General features: G+C 41.6%; 2 protein-coding genes across 4 annotated transcripts; both read right to left on the bottom strand.

Annotated features, from left to right (window-relative positions):
* Positions 1-3,585: 3,585 nt before the first annotated feature.
* tm7sf2 (transmembrane 7 superfamily member 2) lies at positions 3,586-10,757 on the bottom strand. Of its 2 annotated transcripts, none has more exons than XM_052047403.1 (11): positions 10,652-10,757; positions 10,193-10,275; positions 9,493-9,689; positions 9,029-9,083; positions 8,470-8,664; positions 7,892-7,995; positions 6,108-6,227; positions 5,465-5,633; positions 5,241-5,321; positions 4,903-5,025; positions 3,586-4,048 (listed from the first exon to the last, which is right to left on the bottom strand). In XM_052047403.1, exons 2-11 carry the CDS (start codon positions 10,263-10,265, stop codon positions 3,888-3,890), a joined length of 1,278 nt encoding a protein of 425 aa, XP_051903363.1. In that variant the 5' UTR covers positions 10,266-10,275; positions 10,652-10,757; the 3' UTR covers positions 3,586-3,887. The 2 variants fall into 2 exon arrangements, with proteins under 2 accessions (XP_051903363.1, XP_051903364.1); XM_052047404.1 differs by having other exon boundaries at positions 10,193-10,272; positions 10,652-10,729.
* Positions 10,758-11,277: 520 nt separating this feature from the next.
* Positions 11,278-17,416, bottom strand: vps51 (VPS51 subunit of GARP complex). Of its 2 annotated transcripts, XM_052047393.1 has the most exons (12): positions 17,241-17,416; positions 16,967-17,152; positions 16,754-16,883; positions 16,515-16,661; positions 16,206-16,425; positions 13,809-14,715; positions 13,482-13,697; positions 13,296-13,379; positions 12,760-12,894; positions 12,557-12,678; positions 12,189-12,276; positions 11,278-12,112 (listed from the first exon to the last, which is right to left on the bottom strand). In XM_052047393.1, the coding sequence occupies exons 2-12, from the start codon at positions 17,138-17,140 to the stop codon at positions 11,852-11,854; spliced, it is 2,484 nt and encodes an 827-aa protein (XP_051903353.1). In that variant the 5' UTR covers positions 17,141-17,152; positions 17,241-17,416; the 3' UTR covers positions 11,278-11,851. The 2 variants fall into 2 exon arrangements, with proteins under 2 accessions (XP_051903353.1, XP_051903352.1); XM_052047392.1 differs by having other exon boundaries at positions 16,967-17,416.
* Positions 17,417-17,566: the final 150 nt, after the last annotated feature.

Below are 17,566 nucleotides of genomic sequence, written 5' to 3'. Positions count from 1 at the left end.
TCGTTTTTTTCGGGCTAAAAACGCCCTACTATGCATGGTCGTTTTTTGGGCTAAAAACGCCTTACTATACTTTGTCGTTTTTTTTCGGGCTGAAAACGCCTTACATTGTTGGTTTTTTTCCGGGCTAAAAACGCCCTACTATACATGGTCGTTTTTTTCGGGCTAAAAACGCCCTACTATGCATGGTCGTTTTTTGGGCTAAAAACGCCTTACTATACTTTGTCGTTTTTTTTCGGGCTGAAAACGCCTTACATTGTTGGTTTTTTTCCGGGCTAAAAACGCCCTACTATGCATGGTCATTTTTTTGGGCTAAAAACGCCTTACTATGCTTTGTCGGTTTTTTTCGGGCTAAAAACGCCTTACTATACTTTGTCGTTTTTTTTCGGGCTAAGAACGCCTTACTATGTCGTTTTTTTTTCGGGCTAAAAACGCCCTACTATATACATGGTCATTTTTTTGGGCTAAAAACGCCTTACTATACATGGTCGTTTTTGGGGGGCTAAAAATGCCTTACTATACATGGTCGTTTTTTTCGGGCTAAAAACGCCTTACTATACATGGTCGTTTTTTTTCGGGCTAAAAACGCCCTACTATACATGGTCGTTTTTTGGGGGCTAAAAACGCCTTACTATTGTTTGAACATAACAATAGTAAGGCTAAAAACGCCTTACTATACTATGTCGTTTTTATCGGGCTAAAAACGCCTTACTACACATGGTCGTTTTTTGGGGGCTAAAAACGCCCTACTATACATGGTCATTTTTGGGGGGCTAAAAACGGCTTACTATACTATGTTGTTTTTTTCGGGCTAAAAACGCCTTACTATACATGGTCGTTTTTTGGGGGCTAAAGATGCCTTACTATACATGGTCGTTTTTTTCGGGCTAAAAACGCCTTACTATACATGGTCGTTTTTTTCGGGCTAAAAACGCCCTACTATACATGGTCGTTTTTTTGGGGCTAAAAACGCCTTACCATACATGGTCGTTTTTTGGGGGCTAAAAACGCCTTACTATACATGGTCGTTTTTTGGGGGCTAAAAATGCCTTACTATACATGGTCGTTTTTTTCGGGCTAAAAACGCCTTACTATACATGGTCGTTTTTTTTCGGGCTAAAAACGCCCTACTATACATGGTCGTTTTTTTGGGGCTAAAAACGCCTTACTATACTATGTCGTTTTTTTTGGGCTACAAACGCTTTACTATACATGGTCGTTCTTTCGGGCTAAAAACGCCCTACTATACATGGTCGTTTTTTGGGGGCTAAAAACGCCTTACTATACATGGTCGTTTTTTGGGGGCTAAAAATGCCTTACTATACATGGTCGTTTTTTTTTCGGGCTAAAAACGCCTTACTATACATGGTCGTTTTTTTTCGGGCTAAAAACACCCTACTATACATGGTCGTTTTTTTGGGGCTAAAAACGCCTTACTATACATGGTCGTTTTTTGGGGGCTAAAAATGCCTTACTATACATGATCGTTTTTTTCGGGCTAAAAACGCCTTACTATACATGGTCGTTTTTTTTCGGGCTAAAAACGCCCTACTATACATGGTCGTTTTTTTGGGGCTAAAAACGCCTTACTATACATGGTCGTTTTTTTTTCGGGCTAAAAACGCCCTACTATACATGGTCATTTTTTGGGGGCTAAAAACGCCTTACTATATATACTATGTCGTTTTTTTTGGGGCTACAAACGCTTTACTATACATGGTCGTTCTTTCGGGCTAAAAACGTCTTACTATACATGGTCGTTTTTTTTCGGCCAAAAACACCCAACTATACATGGTCGTTGTTTTTAAGCTAAAAACGCCTTACTATACATGGTTGTTTTTTTTTAGCTAAAAACGCCTTACTATACATGGTCATTTTTTTCGGGCTAAAAACGCCTTACTATACATGGTCGTTTTTTTCTAGCTAAAAATGCCTTACTATACATGGTCGTTTTTTTCGGGCTAAAAACGCCTTACTATAAATGATTGTTTTTTTTTTAGCTAAAAACGCCTTACTATATATACATGGTCGTTTTTTTCGGCTAAAAACGCCTTACTACACATTGGCGTTTTTTTCGGGCTAAAAACGCCTTACTATACATGGTCGTTTTTTGGGGGCTAAAAATGCCTTACTGTACATGGTCGTTTTTTTCGAGCTGCAAATGCCTTACATGGTCGTTTTTTTGGGCTAAAAATGCCTTACTATACTTGGTCGTTTTTTGGGGGCTAAAAACGCCTTACTATACATTTTGGGGGGGTTTCGGGCTAAAAACGCCTTACTATACTATGTCGTTTTTTAAGGCAAAAAACGCCTTACTATACATGGTCGTTTTTTTCTAGCTAAAAATGCCTTACTATATACATGGTTGTTTTTTTTAAGCTAAAAACGCCTTAATACACATGGTCTTTTTTTTAAGCTAAAAACGCCTTACTATAAATGATTGTGTTTTTTTTAGCTAAAAACGCCTTACTATACATGGTCGTTTTTTTCGGGCTAAAAACGCCTTACTATAAATGGTTGTTTTTTTTTAGCTAAAAACGCCTTTCTCTACATGGTCGTTTTTTTCTGTTAAAAACGCCTTACTAGATATGGTCGGTTTTTTTCAGCCAAAAATACCATACTATACATGGTCGTTTTTTTGTGTTAAAAACGCCTTACAATACATGGTCGTTTTTTATCGGCTAAAAAGGCTAGACTGTACATGGGCTTTTTTTCAGCTAAAAACGCCTTACGCCATGGTCGTTTTTTTTGTGATAAAACGCCTAAACGTGGTCATTAAAAAGAGCCTTACTGCACATGCAACCTCTGCAGACGAAGGTATCGGACTGGATTCGAAGCCTGCATCTTGCCGCCGTTAAGTTGACGACTTAACCATTGGACCACGGTGGAACTGCTTTGCTGTGTTCATAAGTAACCCAAAAAGGTCTTTACCTACCGGGTCGTAAAGCTAGACATGCAAACTGTGCAGATGGTGGCGGAGACCTGGATTTGAACCCTGCACCTCTGCACTGGAAAGCCGACACAGTAACCAGTCGACCACTGTGGAGCTTATCTACTGAGTTTCCAAGTAACAACCCACTTGCAAATATCACAGAGGAAGGCCAAGATCTAAACCGCTAAACCGAAGTACTAACCAATCAACTATGGGGGCACTGCTCTACTTAGTTTCATAAGTAACAACCCAAACAGATCTTCATGTACAGAGTTGTTCAAAAAACCATCACAAGCAAACTGCAGATGATGCCTGAGACCTGGATTTGAACCCTAAACCTCTGCATTGTTCAGCCAACACATTAACCAGTCAACCAGAGTGGCACTGGTTTATTGCACTGGTAAGTAACAACCCAAAAAGGTCCTCATATACATGGTCGCTCGAAAAACTTAAGATGCCAACTTCACAGAGGAAGGCCAAGACCTGGATTGAGCTTGAAACGCCTTACTATACATGGTCGTTCTTTTTTTGGCAAAAAACGCTTTCTATACCTGGTCATTTTTCCGGTTGAAAACACTTCTGATATATGGTCGTTGTTTTGGTTCACGTATGTGTGTGTGTGTGTGTAAAAAATCAAAACTATTTGTCCAAAGATATAAGGATAGCATTCACTCATTTCATTTATTTGAAAAAATCAAACCATGAGTTGACAGAAATGACAGAAATGTGACATAAAATAGTTCGTCAACATTTGTAGCCACCTAAAGCATTAGGACAAATGCTCACAGAGCAGCACTTTTATCAGAGCCTGACAAGGCTTCTGAATCAAAATAAATGCAAACAACACCAATGGAGGCTTCTTTATTTAACATTTTTCCCCTCGAAGTTTTTTTTCAATCGGCGCATTCATGTGCATTACAAAGGCACCATAGAATCGTTTTTGGATGTAGTCCACCAGTCAGTAAATATAAGGGATGATCCTGTAGGGGACACGTCGACAATATGTTTCCCATGCAAGTCCATACTTGGCTCTGCAGTGTCGCTCGTCGCGGGCCTCACGGTGAATCAGCAAAACGGTGAAATATATCACATAGAAGTATGGCAGAAGATGCGAGAATCCTACCGAAAAGCAGCAGATGGGAAAAGAGGGAAGGAGAATTATTTTTGTATTGAACCTGCACATTTTCTTCTCCGGCTTTACAGTGGGTGGGTGTCATCATTCCGCACTTTTACATGAAAAGGGGTTTTATTTTCCGTTTTCGATCGAACATCCATTTGGTTTGTTCTGTCGGCGGTTGTTCCCGTCCAGCGCATATTCATATTTCTGTCTCTTCAACTTTTGTACTTCTCAGTTACAAAAGCAGTGAAACAATGAGTCACATCATGTTTGTGTCTGCAGTAACAAAGGACTGACAGTCTCCTTTTTTAAAATTTTTTATACGCGCTAGACAGGAACAATGAGACCAGGCCGTCAATGCGTCTAGCATGAGTCGCAACAATTTATCAGTTAATAGAAGGAAGTGAGGGAACGGCTGTGGCTTGCAAACTGCACTACTCTGTCATACTGGAAAGGATCAATCATTGACAATGGGATGTCGTGTCACCACGATGCAGCTGTGGCACTGTCTTCTGCAGGACTACAATAACTGGATTATGAATTGTAGCCATGGGCAAGATTCATTGTTGATCATTTACTTTCCTGAACTTTAACAATTATTGAGCTTTGCCTGGTAAGTATATTTATTGCATATATACATATTTACTGCCAATACCCAGTCGAAAAAAAAAATGAAAAGTGGAACTATCTCTCAGATGCAATTTTCCAGAGATCAATGAACCAATCAACTTATAACTCAAAGAAGTAACGCAGAATGAGGGTGTCGTACAAATATCACGCAAACATGCGGCCGGTGGCCAGAGTGAAGTGAGTGTGTCAAATGTCAACGTGTGCATGCATGATTGGGTGTTTTTACCACAAGGCAGAGACCAAGCCAAGGCCATGAGGAGATCACCCAAGTAATTGGGATGACGAACGAGACCCCACCAACCAGACACCAGCAAACGCTTCCCTGTTGCCGTGGCGATGGTCTCGAGCCCTGCGAGGAGCCGTGGATAATGCAGGAGAGAATGTCGCAATCACTTCAGTTAATGAGCATTTCGCAATCACACTGGCAGACGACCTTGATCAGTCCCTAGCCTCTATTGTGTTATCATTTCACTCAAACTGAGAAGAAAAGAAATATATATACATGAATCTGTAAGGGTTTATTGATTCATTCATAACTTAAAAAATAAAGTAGTTCGTACTGACTTGAAACACTTGGATGTGTGGGGCTTCTCCGGAATTGATTCTTCTGTGAGTTGGATTTTCGGAAAATATAATAGCCAATACCTAATAGCAAGCAAGATTAATTTTACCTTAAGAAAAGAAGATCCGCGACCCTAGTGAGGATCAAGCGGCTCGGAAGATGAATGAATGAATGAAAAGAAGAGCAATAATACATTGAAAAAAAAACTGAATAACAATGCGGTTACCGTTTAAAGTTATTATCGCGGCAACTCCCATTGGACTTAGTGTTTGAGGATGTTCGACCAGAAAGGCCGCCTGCAGGCTGTATGTGAAGGGAACCCAGGCCAGGTCACCAAAGACAAGCATGAAGCCAAAACCATCATGCACAATGTCCATCGTAGTCAAAACCGCCTCCTGTTAGTATGGACAAACGGGACACTGAGAAGCTTTCCGTAATTTCCGGACTAAGTCGCGACTTTTTTCACTGAACCCTGCAGCTTAAATAATGATGCGGTTGATTTATGGATTTTTACGGGCGAACGAATCAATTTAAAGGGCCAATCCCCATTCTAATATGCAAGAGTACAGAGGGGGGGAAAATGCTTTTGAAGGGTGATTTTTTTTTAGGGGGGGGGTATACACAGAACCTGTGCATGTTAATCGCAATGATTATCATTAAAACATTTTTAAAAAATCATGTGTAAATATCCCATACAACATGAACAACTGCAGCTACAAGACAACTGCAGCCTATGGTAGACGTACATTTTTTTTCTTCTTTTTTTTCCAATTAACCGGGTGCATTTTATATTCCAGTGCGTTCAATAGTCCGGAAATAACATTAATTGCCTAAACTTCCAAGTCATGTTCAAATCATCTGTGTCCCACCTCATTCCACAGAGCGTCAGCCACATACAGCAACTGAAAACTGTTGACGAGCATCATGGCGAGTGAGGGAGAGCCTCGAAGCTCCACCTCTTTCATCAGCATACCAAAGTTTAGGACCACCTGAAAGAAATGCAAATAATGTGGACGGATCAAGGCTACAGTATTCCATTTCTCTGTCTCATATTTCAAGTTCGATAAAGAGCAGACGGTGGCTATTTTGCAATAAACAGTATAGCGTGTTGAACTCTGTAAATCTGTGTGTTAGGTCAAAAAGGAGCAAACGTGTTAAGCAGCAGAATGAGGGGTGTTCAGTCAAACACACAAAAAGTGCACAGGTTATAATTTATTCATTTATGCCCTGAATTTAAATCACTTATTTTAAAGCCGCTCCGCAAAGGTCCCGATCTTGAGCAGCTCAGTGGCCCTAGAGCAAAGCTCGAATGACCTCACGTGAACGTCACCTTGCTATGAACCTTCGTATATGAAAAGAGGACATTCATCGATGACAAATCGTCACTGCATTTTTTTTTAATATAATGTTTCACTCCTACTTCATTTTCTCATCAACATTAAACAATATAAATCATCTCAATTTAACTGAGTTTACCCCCTTGTGATTCTTACATGAACTGCAAATGACTCTCACAGTAAACCGCATCCTGGACCAAACAATATCATATATTGATGTTCCATCTGCTCCATGTCACGCTTATGATTGCGTCACGTGCTGAAAAGACTTCAGCAAAGGACACAGATATTTATCGTCGGTTTTCCAGATGCATTTTAGGAATTAAGAGCCTCTTCTAGTCAAGTCTAGTCTCTGTGCCGTGCCATTTAAAAGCAGGGCGAAGGAGAAAGCAGGCAATGCGGCACAAATTTAAAGATGGAGAAAAATGATCAAATGGACAGTTATCAATGCTGACAGAAAATTATGTGGTTACAATGCATCTTAAAGAGATTCTGACTTTTTCTCTTCATTTAAGGGAACACAAAAAAACTTATTTTGACATGTTGGACCACCTTAGAGTATGCAGATGATGCGATGCTACTTTCTGGTTTAAACTTAATGAACAACTCAATTGGAAACAAACAGATTATGAGAGAGAGGTTAAATCACAGAATTTAGCCAACTGGTCTGTATAGCGAGCGATTGTGTTGCGGGCCAGTCATGAATATAAATGGACAGTAATTTACAGGCGGTGAAAAGTACTTAGCAAGGAAAAGATGTTGTCAAGTAAGTACTGTCAGACATTCAACCAAAATCTCCCACACACACTTGGGTGGGAGGTTTTTATGTTCTCTCCTACACAACTCACTCTAAAATGATCTAATAGGCCAAGCCCTGACTGTTTTTACTGTAAGCCCATAAAATGAAGTTAGGCATCATCTCATGAAAAGTATAAGTTACTTACAGAATGAATCAGTGTGTGGTGTCCTAACAAACACTCAATATTTTGAATGCTTATTGGTAATTCACAGGTGCTTCAAAATATTCGCCTAAATCAAATGCTCTTGGTCAGCATGGCAAGAATTCCAATTTGTGATTCTGTCAGTTTGAATTTAAAAAAATATATACCGGTAATCATCGTTTCAAATTGGGCGTGTTGTACAACATCGCCATCTAACGGCAGTAGCCTCAAATAGCAGTCAGAAGACGCAATAATATTTGGCACTGTGCAGCTAATGAGTTCCCTTGGAAGTATTCAATTAATTTGTCATGTAGATATTGGCTTTGATGACGACAAGTAACAAAAATGACAAGTGGTTCTCTTCGTTCTACTTACCCAGCCAATCAGACCTGGTCTGAGCTCACAGAAATATTTCAGGTCAAAATGACCTATACGAGGGTTCAGCTCCCGTCCAATGAAGAAGTCATACAGTGGATTTCCTGGAAAAAAAAAATCAAATAAAAAGTTTTGCTTTATATGTCTCAAAGGTGCATGCAAGAATGTTTTTTTTTAAACCCCTGGATCACACTCTAGGACCGCAACATTACATAACCATCGCGCTCTAAAGAGAAACAAGACCTGTTCAGAAAGGCACTGCATAGTACTAAAATTGTTTTTATATGTCGGTTGACTTGTTCAGATACTTCAAAGGGACAAACATCTCTCTCAGTTCAGCTACTGCAACCAGGATACAGCAAAACAACTTAGCGTACTGGCTGCAAATCCAAACTGTTAGATATGGGGGACGTTCTGCTGATCTCAACAAGAGCTTTATACATCTCATCTCTACCAGGTACCTGAGGGAACAGCTGAACTCTTCAGCACAGAGTGGGAGAAAGAACAGTAACATTGACAGCGGCACTTGGAACTTGGCACTTCTTCCTTATCAAACGATGAACCTTTTGTTCTCTCACCTGTGTTGCCCCCCAAAGCAAGATCATGAGGAGGAGCCCAAAAGGAAGAAAAGTAGAGATAGGCAGAGAGCATGAAGGACACTCCTATTGCACACACAGCCAGAGGCAACATCATCTCGAACAGATGCCCCAAAGGAGCCTTGAACATCAGAAGCAACATCAGCAATGCGCCGCTGATGCACAAGCTATGAAAACCTGCAAGAGAGAAACAAACATAATAAACGTTGTTGGCCTCCAGTGAAAACCTGTACATGGTTATAGACTATTGTTTAGAAATGTAATGTTTGTAGGAGGTTGCAGAGTAAATAAACTGAAGAGATCTAGCATGAAGTGTAGACTAAAAGACATCCACAAACATGATACAGTATCTGTTTGGAGCTTCGGTGAGTTTGCATGCCGTTTGCGTGGGTTTTCCGGCTTCTACCCGCGTTGCCCACAAATACACTTTAGATTAATAGAAGATGCTAAACTGTCTGTATGTGTAATTGTGAATGTGAATGATTGTCAGTGCACGCACACACACATACACTCACACAAATATCTATTTTAAAAAACATACCGTTTATGGGATACTTGAGACGTGTTCCATCCCTAAGCACTAATCCCTCAGATATCTGCAGAAACATTGTAATGGATGATTTTAAAACCTTTTAAGGCATTAAATATACTGTTGGGATTAAAAATCTGTTGTCTGTCTCTTTTCTGTTTACATCATTTTAAACAAAGGTGTTACTAGTGTAACCTGCTTTTTGACTATTTTGTGTGGATTTTTACAGTACGGGTCAAAATGACCCACAACATAATCAATGTGATTTTTTTCAACATAATATGAGGGTTAAACCACTTGTGAACTGTAGTTATGACATTTAAATTTAAAATAATAACAGATCAACTGTTTCACTAGTACTCAGATAATTGTCTTCTCATAGTTCAAAGTATCATCAGTCATCTATACTCTGAGTAGCAGTAGCTCACCAATGCTATATTGTATCACCCTGAACATGTATAATGAGCTTGTTGTACCTTTCCTAATGGTAGCAAATACAGGAGAGCATGCAGAGCTATCCAGCCCAGCAAGAGGAGGGGAGCCAAAGGGTTCCACAGTTGGTCAAGTGAGGGGACGGGAGGGGGCCAGTGGAGGAGAGCTGCATCGGGAGATCGATTGACGCAAATCAGGAAAAGCACCGTCAATGGCAGAAGGACGGGGATGCAAACGGCCCCTGGGGATGAAAAACAGATGCAAGCGGACAGTAACTGAGAAGTGATTCTTATTGTAAATAATTCACGTATCTCAAATTGCAGATGCAACGAGTAGCTCAGTTGTCAGTGGGAGTGCTGCAGTTCACCTCAGTTGTTTTACATTTTGAAGCCTGTGAAGCCTTGAGCTGTCGTATTCAAAGACTGATTTTTTTTTTTGTCTAAAAAGAAGATTGAATCGGACACTCAGATCAATAGAAAAACAGAAATCCCACGCACATCCAGTTGCTGTGATGGATTTACTCTTATATCGTGTCCAATAACAACTACAGCTTGTAACTAGGAGATGACTTTCCGAGACAAATTATTCTGCTGAATGTCAATGTGCGTCCCAATGATTGTGGCGACCATTCGAGGGTGTACCCAGTCTATCACTCAAAGTCAGCTATTGAATGGATGAGTTTCAAGGGATTTCTAAACTGTGTCAAGAGTTATTTTGGGAATTCGCCCAAAATAAGTCACTTACCTAGGGTTCCTCCAAATTCCCTCTCTGTGTTATGGGAAGCCTTGCCGTTTGGTGTTCGACTCTTTGACCTCATTATTAATCTGCTATAAAAACAGAGGAGTAGGTGTAAACAACGAGCAGATGCGGAAATTTTTTTTGATAATTATCCCAAGTTTGTATGTGTGACTATAACGTATCAGTAAAATAATTATAGTTTAACTTTTGGGAATAAACAGAGAACATCCATCCATCCATCCATCCACTCAAATAGTCTGCCCTGTTCTTACATACCGGTACTTTAGAATTGATGAGTATGCGATATGCATTAGAAACAGCAAGTCAAATCGTCTAAGTCGCTTCATTACAAAACGGTGCAAAATTGCGGGTCAAATTACTTCAATTTACTAGTTTTTCTTTCGCTCCTTTCCTAGTTTGAACAAATGGGATTAACACTATTAAAAATATCACAAAGTTAGGTACCTTACTGACGTGGTGTACGGTGCGTAGGCGTATATCCAATAGAAAGTGCAGCGCTCGGGCGGTTTTCGAATGGACCCGCCCCCTCAACGTGGTGCTCGGACGCACCGATAGTCTAGCCAATCACATCGCTTAACTGAATCTGAAGAGGGCGGAAACTAAAGACTTCGTCGAATCAGATCGGTTGCTCGGGTGGCGTCAGCGATTCCCGCAACAATATGCAGAACCTTGGACAGATGTTGTGAAACACCTGCATTTATATAATATAACCGCAATGTAAAGACGTCGAATACGTTGTCAATTGATGCTGTTCACATACTGTATCTATTACAAATATACCGTAATGCGTGACGCTGAAGTTGGCTCCACGGTCGCGCTTCCGTTAATTCAGCTTTGCGTTCCACCATTGTTTCCCAACCAATCCTTATAATAATAATAATAATAATAATACATCTTATTTATAAGCGCCTTTCTTGGGGGTACGTGGAAAGGTTTTCCCTGACCTGGGTCATGTAATGAATTACGTCTCTCTTTTTTTTTCCTTGAAAGGGAAATGTCCAAACAAATACATCTTCGCAATTGAACTCTTTGCTCCACATACAACAAATGTCCTCCAAATCAGCACTATGAAGATTGCAACACATTTATTTATACATTAAATCTGCATTTGAATCATGAATATGTACTAAATATAAAGCAAACTGTTGTAAAGCGTGCGAACACTGCAGATTAATTGACAGTGATGTTAACTAAATGCCAAACATGGTTTGTAAAAAGATATATTAAAAATGGTCTACTTCCTTATCTTTCATTTAGTCATCAGATTGCAGAACCAACCTCATATGTTAATACTCTATTGAACATGGTTTCAGTTTCAGGCTGTCTAGTCTAAAATTCAGTTGAAGTGTTTGGAGTACCTATTGCAACTGTATGAGAAAAAAAATCCTAACAAGAAGTTTTGTACTGATTGAACTTATAGCGTTTGCTTAGTGTTTTATTGATGTCGTGGGAGTTCGATTTGTCTTATAAGGACTGTTTTACTGTATTAACACACTGATGTTATGAATGCTTTCATGAATGTTTTCATGCTATAACGAACATTTCGTAGTACACGAACAAAACAGTAAGATTCCAGTGTTGATAACATCCAGTGGTTATGTGCATGCTCCGATTAACAATTCGGTGGTACACTTTTAACCTTTTTTAACCTCGTTCACAGATAACTTCAATGACGCTCTGCTCCATCGGAGCGGGATCTAGGCAGCGGTGGGCGGAGCTCCCGACGATCTCATCCAGCAGGAAATGTACAAGGTTCTCGTCAGACACAAAACGCCATAAGTACATCTGCAGGTAGTGGCAGTCAACCTGGATTTGCTGCAGCCCATAGCGACCAAAAGTGCGCAGCCGGACGCACTCCAGGAATGTCTTTAAGCTGATTTTGATGATTCCCGTCATCACGGAGACCTGCAACAGAGAAGGAATGACTGCGTGAGTGACCGTGTGCGTACTTGTGAGTGAGAACATAGTGAAGAGCTCAGACCTTATTGAACTCCACTGAGCTGAAGATGTCAATGCGTTCAGAAAATAGCTTGTGTATGTTGCTCAAGAGATTGGTATCCATGGGAGCACTGCAGAGAATCAAACAATATTAAAATGTACTTCCCCCGCAGTCAATCATGGAGCCGTGCAGTGCAGTTCTACACCACTGAAAAAAAACGGTACACTGTCGCAGACTGTTATTCTCTGTGGTAGGTAATCTTTTGCAGTTCATTATTCACTAAATCACCTCTAATGGATTTTTTTTTACCCCCTGAGGAACCTATCCCCAGATGTTTGCTGAAAATTTCAAGAAATTGAATTTATAATAAATACACAAATGAATAAATGCAGATGTTTAAAGTACTGCACCTTGGTGTGTAGCTAGCGGCGTAGCGAGTTTGCTGCCTTGAGCTGCTGTAGACCGAGAAAGTCCTTTTGCTTGAGTCACTACTGTGCGCTTTCCTCACACCTTCCTCATACAAAAGACCCACCTATGGTGGCAAAAAGGATGTTAGGAGGCCTGCTTGAACGACAGAGGGGAGAGGATGGCGTTTCAAGGCCAAATATGTCACCTGCACATCAATCGAGGTGGTGTCCTCTACAACCCTCTTCATCACCGCACGCACATTCCGGGGCTCGATAGTGTTGACCCAGTCTCGTGTTTCGACACTCTTTCTAAGCATCTGGGAAATAATTAGACCCTGGACCTGAAAATGTGAACACAAAGACATCCTGCCTCAATTGAAATAAAGCTTAGTGGTGAGATATTTCGTTGTTATTTGAGATTCATAAGCAAGACTTAAACTCGATCTAGAATATGTAACATAAGAATTCAGGTCCTTTTCTGTTTTCGAATATTTTGTTCCTCTCGCATAGTTCAATAAAATCTCATATTAGAAACAGAACGATACAGTGAAGTTCTAAAACGCTGCTTACGGTAACCACAATATTGAAAATGGCAAGATCAACAAAAACTGAGTGTGATTATCTCTCTAAATGTTTTTATTGGATCTCTCTGGATTGTGAAGGTGAACCCAATGTTGTGACACTGGCTAAAAAACATGCATGCGTGCAGTAATCATTTCCCCAGCAGGAAGAGTGTGAGTACCTTGACGTAGTGGTTCAGTAGTTTCTGTGCTGCCTCCCTGGCTTCTGCACATAGAGCAGTGACGGCCGTTACTGGATTGTGGTGCTGAAAATGTACGAAAAGAAGAAAAATTCAATTAAACAATTTAACACCAAAACCAGTATGTCTAGTTTAACTTGATTATATGAAGTACACGCTATTTATTACCTGTGCCAGAAACTGTTCGTCAGTCAGAGTGAGTATGTAAGAGATTGTAGAGGTTTCATAGTCCAAGCAGAGTCGAGAAAGGAGCAACAGGAGGGCTGGCGGGGTGGACCCTCCTTTGTCTCCTGCACTCTCACAAAACTGACGAGAAGACTGACACACAAACTTGATGAAACCCACAATCAGGCTCTCACGAACACCCTGGCAGCAGAATTCCCCCTACAAGATATAAAAGCAAGGAACCGAAAGATGACGTTGCATTATGAACGGCTAACCAGTCACCGCCAAAATGTCGCCAACAAAAGTAGCTTATGGCGTTTGAAGATTCACCTTAAAGTATGGCTTGTTGGAAAAAGTAATATCCTTGGCTGTGAACAGATGCACCGATGCCAACACGGACTTGATTTGATTTAAGATGGAAGCTGACAGGGAGGAGAGCAGCTCCGGAAGGCTACCTGCACCATCTCTGCCTGAGGCCGGGCCTCCAAAATGAGAGCCGCCCCCCGGAGCAGCCAGCGAGAGGCGAGGTGTCGCTAGGGCCTGCCTCACGTCTGTCAAGCTGTCCGTGTAAAAGCTCTGGAGAGCAGCGAGATACTGCTTGACTCGCTCGGTTGCAGCGCGAACCACAATCTCTGTGCCTTGTTGCGGCACGGAGGAGCCCGGCAGCAGCTTGGATATAGCCTGGAGTCTGCGGAAAAATCGGTCAAGGGCGCGGACCAAGAGGGAGTTATCGGCGACCCCTTTTTCCTCCTTGATCCTTCGTTCCACAAGCGAAAAATACCGAGCGGCCAGATCATCCACGAAGGCGTGCAGCTTGCTGTTTGCCATCTGAGGAATATTCTTGGATGCTAGCTCGCCTTTCTGAGCATGGTTGACGAAAAGTTCTTGATATGATGTAATTACTAAACACAAGCTGCTGACAAATTCATTGCAGCCTCTGTCGATGAACTCCAGGATGTCGGTGTTCGAGGAGGGAGAAGGCAGAGCGCTCGTTTTGGCAGTGCCGTCGGGTGGCGAGCGAGCAGTGACGCTAGGCGATGGCCTCCGTGTGGAAGAATCTTTCACGGCTGGTCCGGGCGGGCTGGGTCTTATCTCAGCTTCCAGGCTTTGCAGGTCCAACTCCAGGCGAGAGCCCGCATGGTTCAGGTATTTCTCACACAGGTCCTCTGCTGGCTCATCCAATTGCAACAGCAGCTCCACGCACTCGGACAGGTCTTTAGCACTCGAGCCACCGTCCCTGTGAGCAAAACAACACACACAGGGAAACAGGACTATTACAGCTACACTAAAACTGTAAAAAATGATGCACATTTCTTTCTTTGTGTAGCACCATATAACTGTTATAAAGTTAAACTTTGAATGGCAACAAAAATATATGAAACAACTTACATTATATAGCCTAGAGTACAGCAAACCCCTCACATCTTGTATTTGGCATTCACAAATTCCCCCTTTTTTTTAAACGTTTCTCCATTATTCACTAGAGAAAAAAAATACCTATTCCTGTTTTGCAGCATCTTGGTGCCAAGGAATTATGTTGAAATGAGTTTAGGAACTTCATGAAGACCAGGCTTTGTTTTGCAGTCATGTTGTGGCACTTGTTAGGCAATTATAAACCTCTCTTGTCGAGGGCATCCATTATGTCACTGATTTACGCTATTTACAGCAGGCTTTGCCCCAAGAACACTCAAGTACTTTCCAGACTACTCAGCCCCCCCACCCCCGACACCAACACACACACAGATTTTGAACCCTGTGGCTTTTAATGTGACATGGTTTATTAACTTTATTATTTTTTATTACTAACGAAATTCAAGACGTTGACAGATGTACCCTTAGTCGAATCACATCTGACCAATGAACCACATCAGAGTGGACCGATGATACTGTCCACCCTTATAGTGAAATTTCATCAGCTATTTGTGGTTGGAGCGCACATGCTCCAGAGCATAATGCGCAAGCATGTGTACTTAGCGGTATATGACTCCAGAAGGAGCAATTGAGAGCAAAAAGAAAAATCTTGAGTTTAATGAGTATGGGGAATAAGTGTCGTCAATATTTTTTGTTTGGCTCCAACTGCCACCATCACTGTCAATGGACGACAGGCGCCGTTATACTCAGAGGACAGCGACCGCAGCAATATCCCCTGCGTCTCCCAAACATGTAACAAACAGGTTGCCAAAGGCTGCACTGCTGCGTGATGACGAAAGCTGTACGAGTTCGTCGGCGAATTTGCCTCTGGGGACAACAGGAGACACCGAATACATTTCTGGGACGCTACTGTGTAACTAGTTGCCATTGGCAATATTTGGAGGGGGAAAAAAAGTATCGACTGGTATTGAAGGTAAATCAAAGCTTTTTTAAAATCCAGCTGTGTAACCTATTTTTTTTTACAAATATCCCATGTTCTAACAGAGATTCGCGGCTCGTAATACCAAGTGGCCAATTTAAATACAAATTTGTTGTCATGGCTAAATTTAACTTTTGCTGATTTCAATCATGCACAGAACACCTCACCAAAGTCAAACAACACAAAATTGCACACTTTCGTACCATCTAGATATCTACCTCCTACAACAGGCTGAAATGTGACAATAAAATTAATAAACTCTACTGACTGTCTAAGAATATGACCCTAAATATATTGTGGGTATGGCCCTTTCTGATTCTGCAGCGTCTTGTCTGTCACTCAATCACATTTGCACTTGAGACGTCAAGGAAACTTACCTGAACTTTTGCCGAAGCTCCTGCGCCAGTTTGTCCATGATGGCATGACAGTCATCCTGGATGCCCTTGAAGGAAGGCATGTGGCTGTATTGCTGCAGCACACACCGAGCACGGCGATGGGAATTCACTGCTTGAGAGTAGGCTTGCAGTTCTAAGCATTTGTTTAATCTGGCAGGCAGTTCAAACAGAAACTGCAACTTTCTTAACAAAGTGTGGACCCCTAAGAAAGTAGTTTTAAAAAAAACAGAACATAAACGTGAAGGCATAACACAACTCACTCAACAAAACGGTGAGGTACCAGTGTGTCACCTGAGAGTTTTGTAATCTGAGCATGCTGGTCTTCAAGGGTACCACTGATGCTAGCACTAAAATCAGTTATTGCTGCCATGTTTGCAGACAGGCAGTCCATTTCATCCTCCATCTTTTTGAAATCATTCTTCATCTTCCTTATGGTGTCTTCAGAAAAATGGGTGAGATTGTTTCTCATTGTATTGTCAACCGGGTAAAGCTTTCAACAGTAATTGGAAGATGGAAGTGAATTCTCTCACCTGTAGCTGATATAAACTTGTTGTAGTTTTCATATACCAGGGTCTGCATGTCACTATCCAATGAACGAATCTGCTTGACCATGCAGGTCTCCTGGTCCATCAGCTCGGCAAGAGAGCATTCTTTTCGAAGCTGAATTGGGACACACAATGCTGACTGGTTAGATTGTTTCTGCTTGATTATCAATGTGATGGTGACGGGAACCCCTGCCTCACCTTGTTTAGGTAGTGCTCTGGGTCAAAATGAGGCCCGTTGATGTCACAGGGATCCAGGGACTGTGACTCTTCGTCTGCCTTTCCTTCTTCGTTAAGCCCGTAGTAGAGCTTCAACATGCCGTGCACCCGACGCTTCCTCCCGGGGTCTTCGGAGGCCGGGGCTTCGGCTTCCATTGCAATCGGCGGCTGGTTGATTGACAAGCAGTTATAAAAGCCTACCTGACAGATGACTACGGTCTAAATAGCGAGGAAGAAAAATCGAATGTTTACCGACCGAAAGCGTGCAAAACAGCTGTGGAATATCCCTGTCGTTTCGCGATTTACATATATGTCAACCGTTTCCAAAAAACAGCCATTTACTCAACAATAGTCAGTAAGAACGTTCTTCCCACAAGCCGAATTGGTATTGCAGCACTTCCGGATGCGTTGCACCGTAGGCGTCGCCACTTCGCCACCAAAGAGTGTGTGCAACCAAGAGAAAAATCCTCACGAAAACAAATCTATCAGCCAATATGGCGATGTGAGCTGTTCCGTTTAAAGTTAGTGGAACACTACTACATCGGTTGTTTTATCAAAACGTTTGAAATAATTTTGTAGCGC

This window comes from Hippocampus zosterae, chromosome 16 (assembly GCF_025434085.1).
Source record: "Hippocampus zosterae strain Florida chromosome 16, ASM2543408v3, whole genome shotgun sequence".
In the NCBI taxonomy this organism is placed as follows: Eukaryota; Metazoa; Chordata; class Actinopteri; order Syngnathiformes; family Syngnathidae; genus Hippocampus; species Hippocampus zosterae.
This window is presented reverse-complemented; position numbering and strand designations above follow the sequence as displayed.

Bases quoted from the DNA above. Each gene is read 5' to 3' on its own strand.
- tm7sf2 (XM_052047403.1), bottom strand. From the start codon at position 10,265: ATGAGGTCAAAGAGTCGAACACCAAACGGCAAGGCTTCCCATAACACA. The intron at 8,665-9,028 runs GTATGTTTTTTA...TCTCTCTTGCAG, and splicing joins TCTCAAGTATCCCATAAACG to GTTTTCATAGCTTGTGCATC. The intron at 5,026-5,240 runs GTCAGTACGAAC...GGCTCCTCGCAG, and splicing joins CACACATCCAAGTGTTTCAA to GGCTCGAGACCATCGCCACG.
- vps51 (XM_052047392.1), bottom strand. From the start codon at position 17,140: ATGGAAGCCGAAGCCCCGGCCTCCGAAGACCCCGGGAGGAAGCGTCGG. The intron at 12,679-12,759 runs GTGACATATTTG...TTGCCACCATAG, and splicing joins CCACCTCGATTGATGTGCAG to GTGGGTCTTTTGTATGAGGA. The intron at 12,277-12,556 runs GTGCAGTACTTT...GATTCTCTGCAG, and splicing joins GCCGCTAGCTACACACCAAG to TGCTCCCATGGATACCAATC.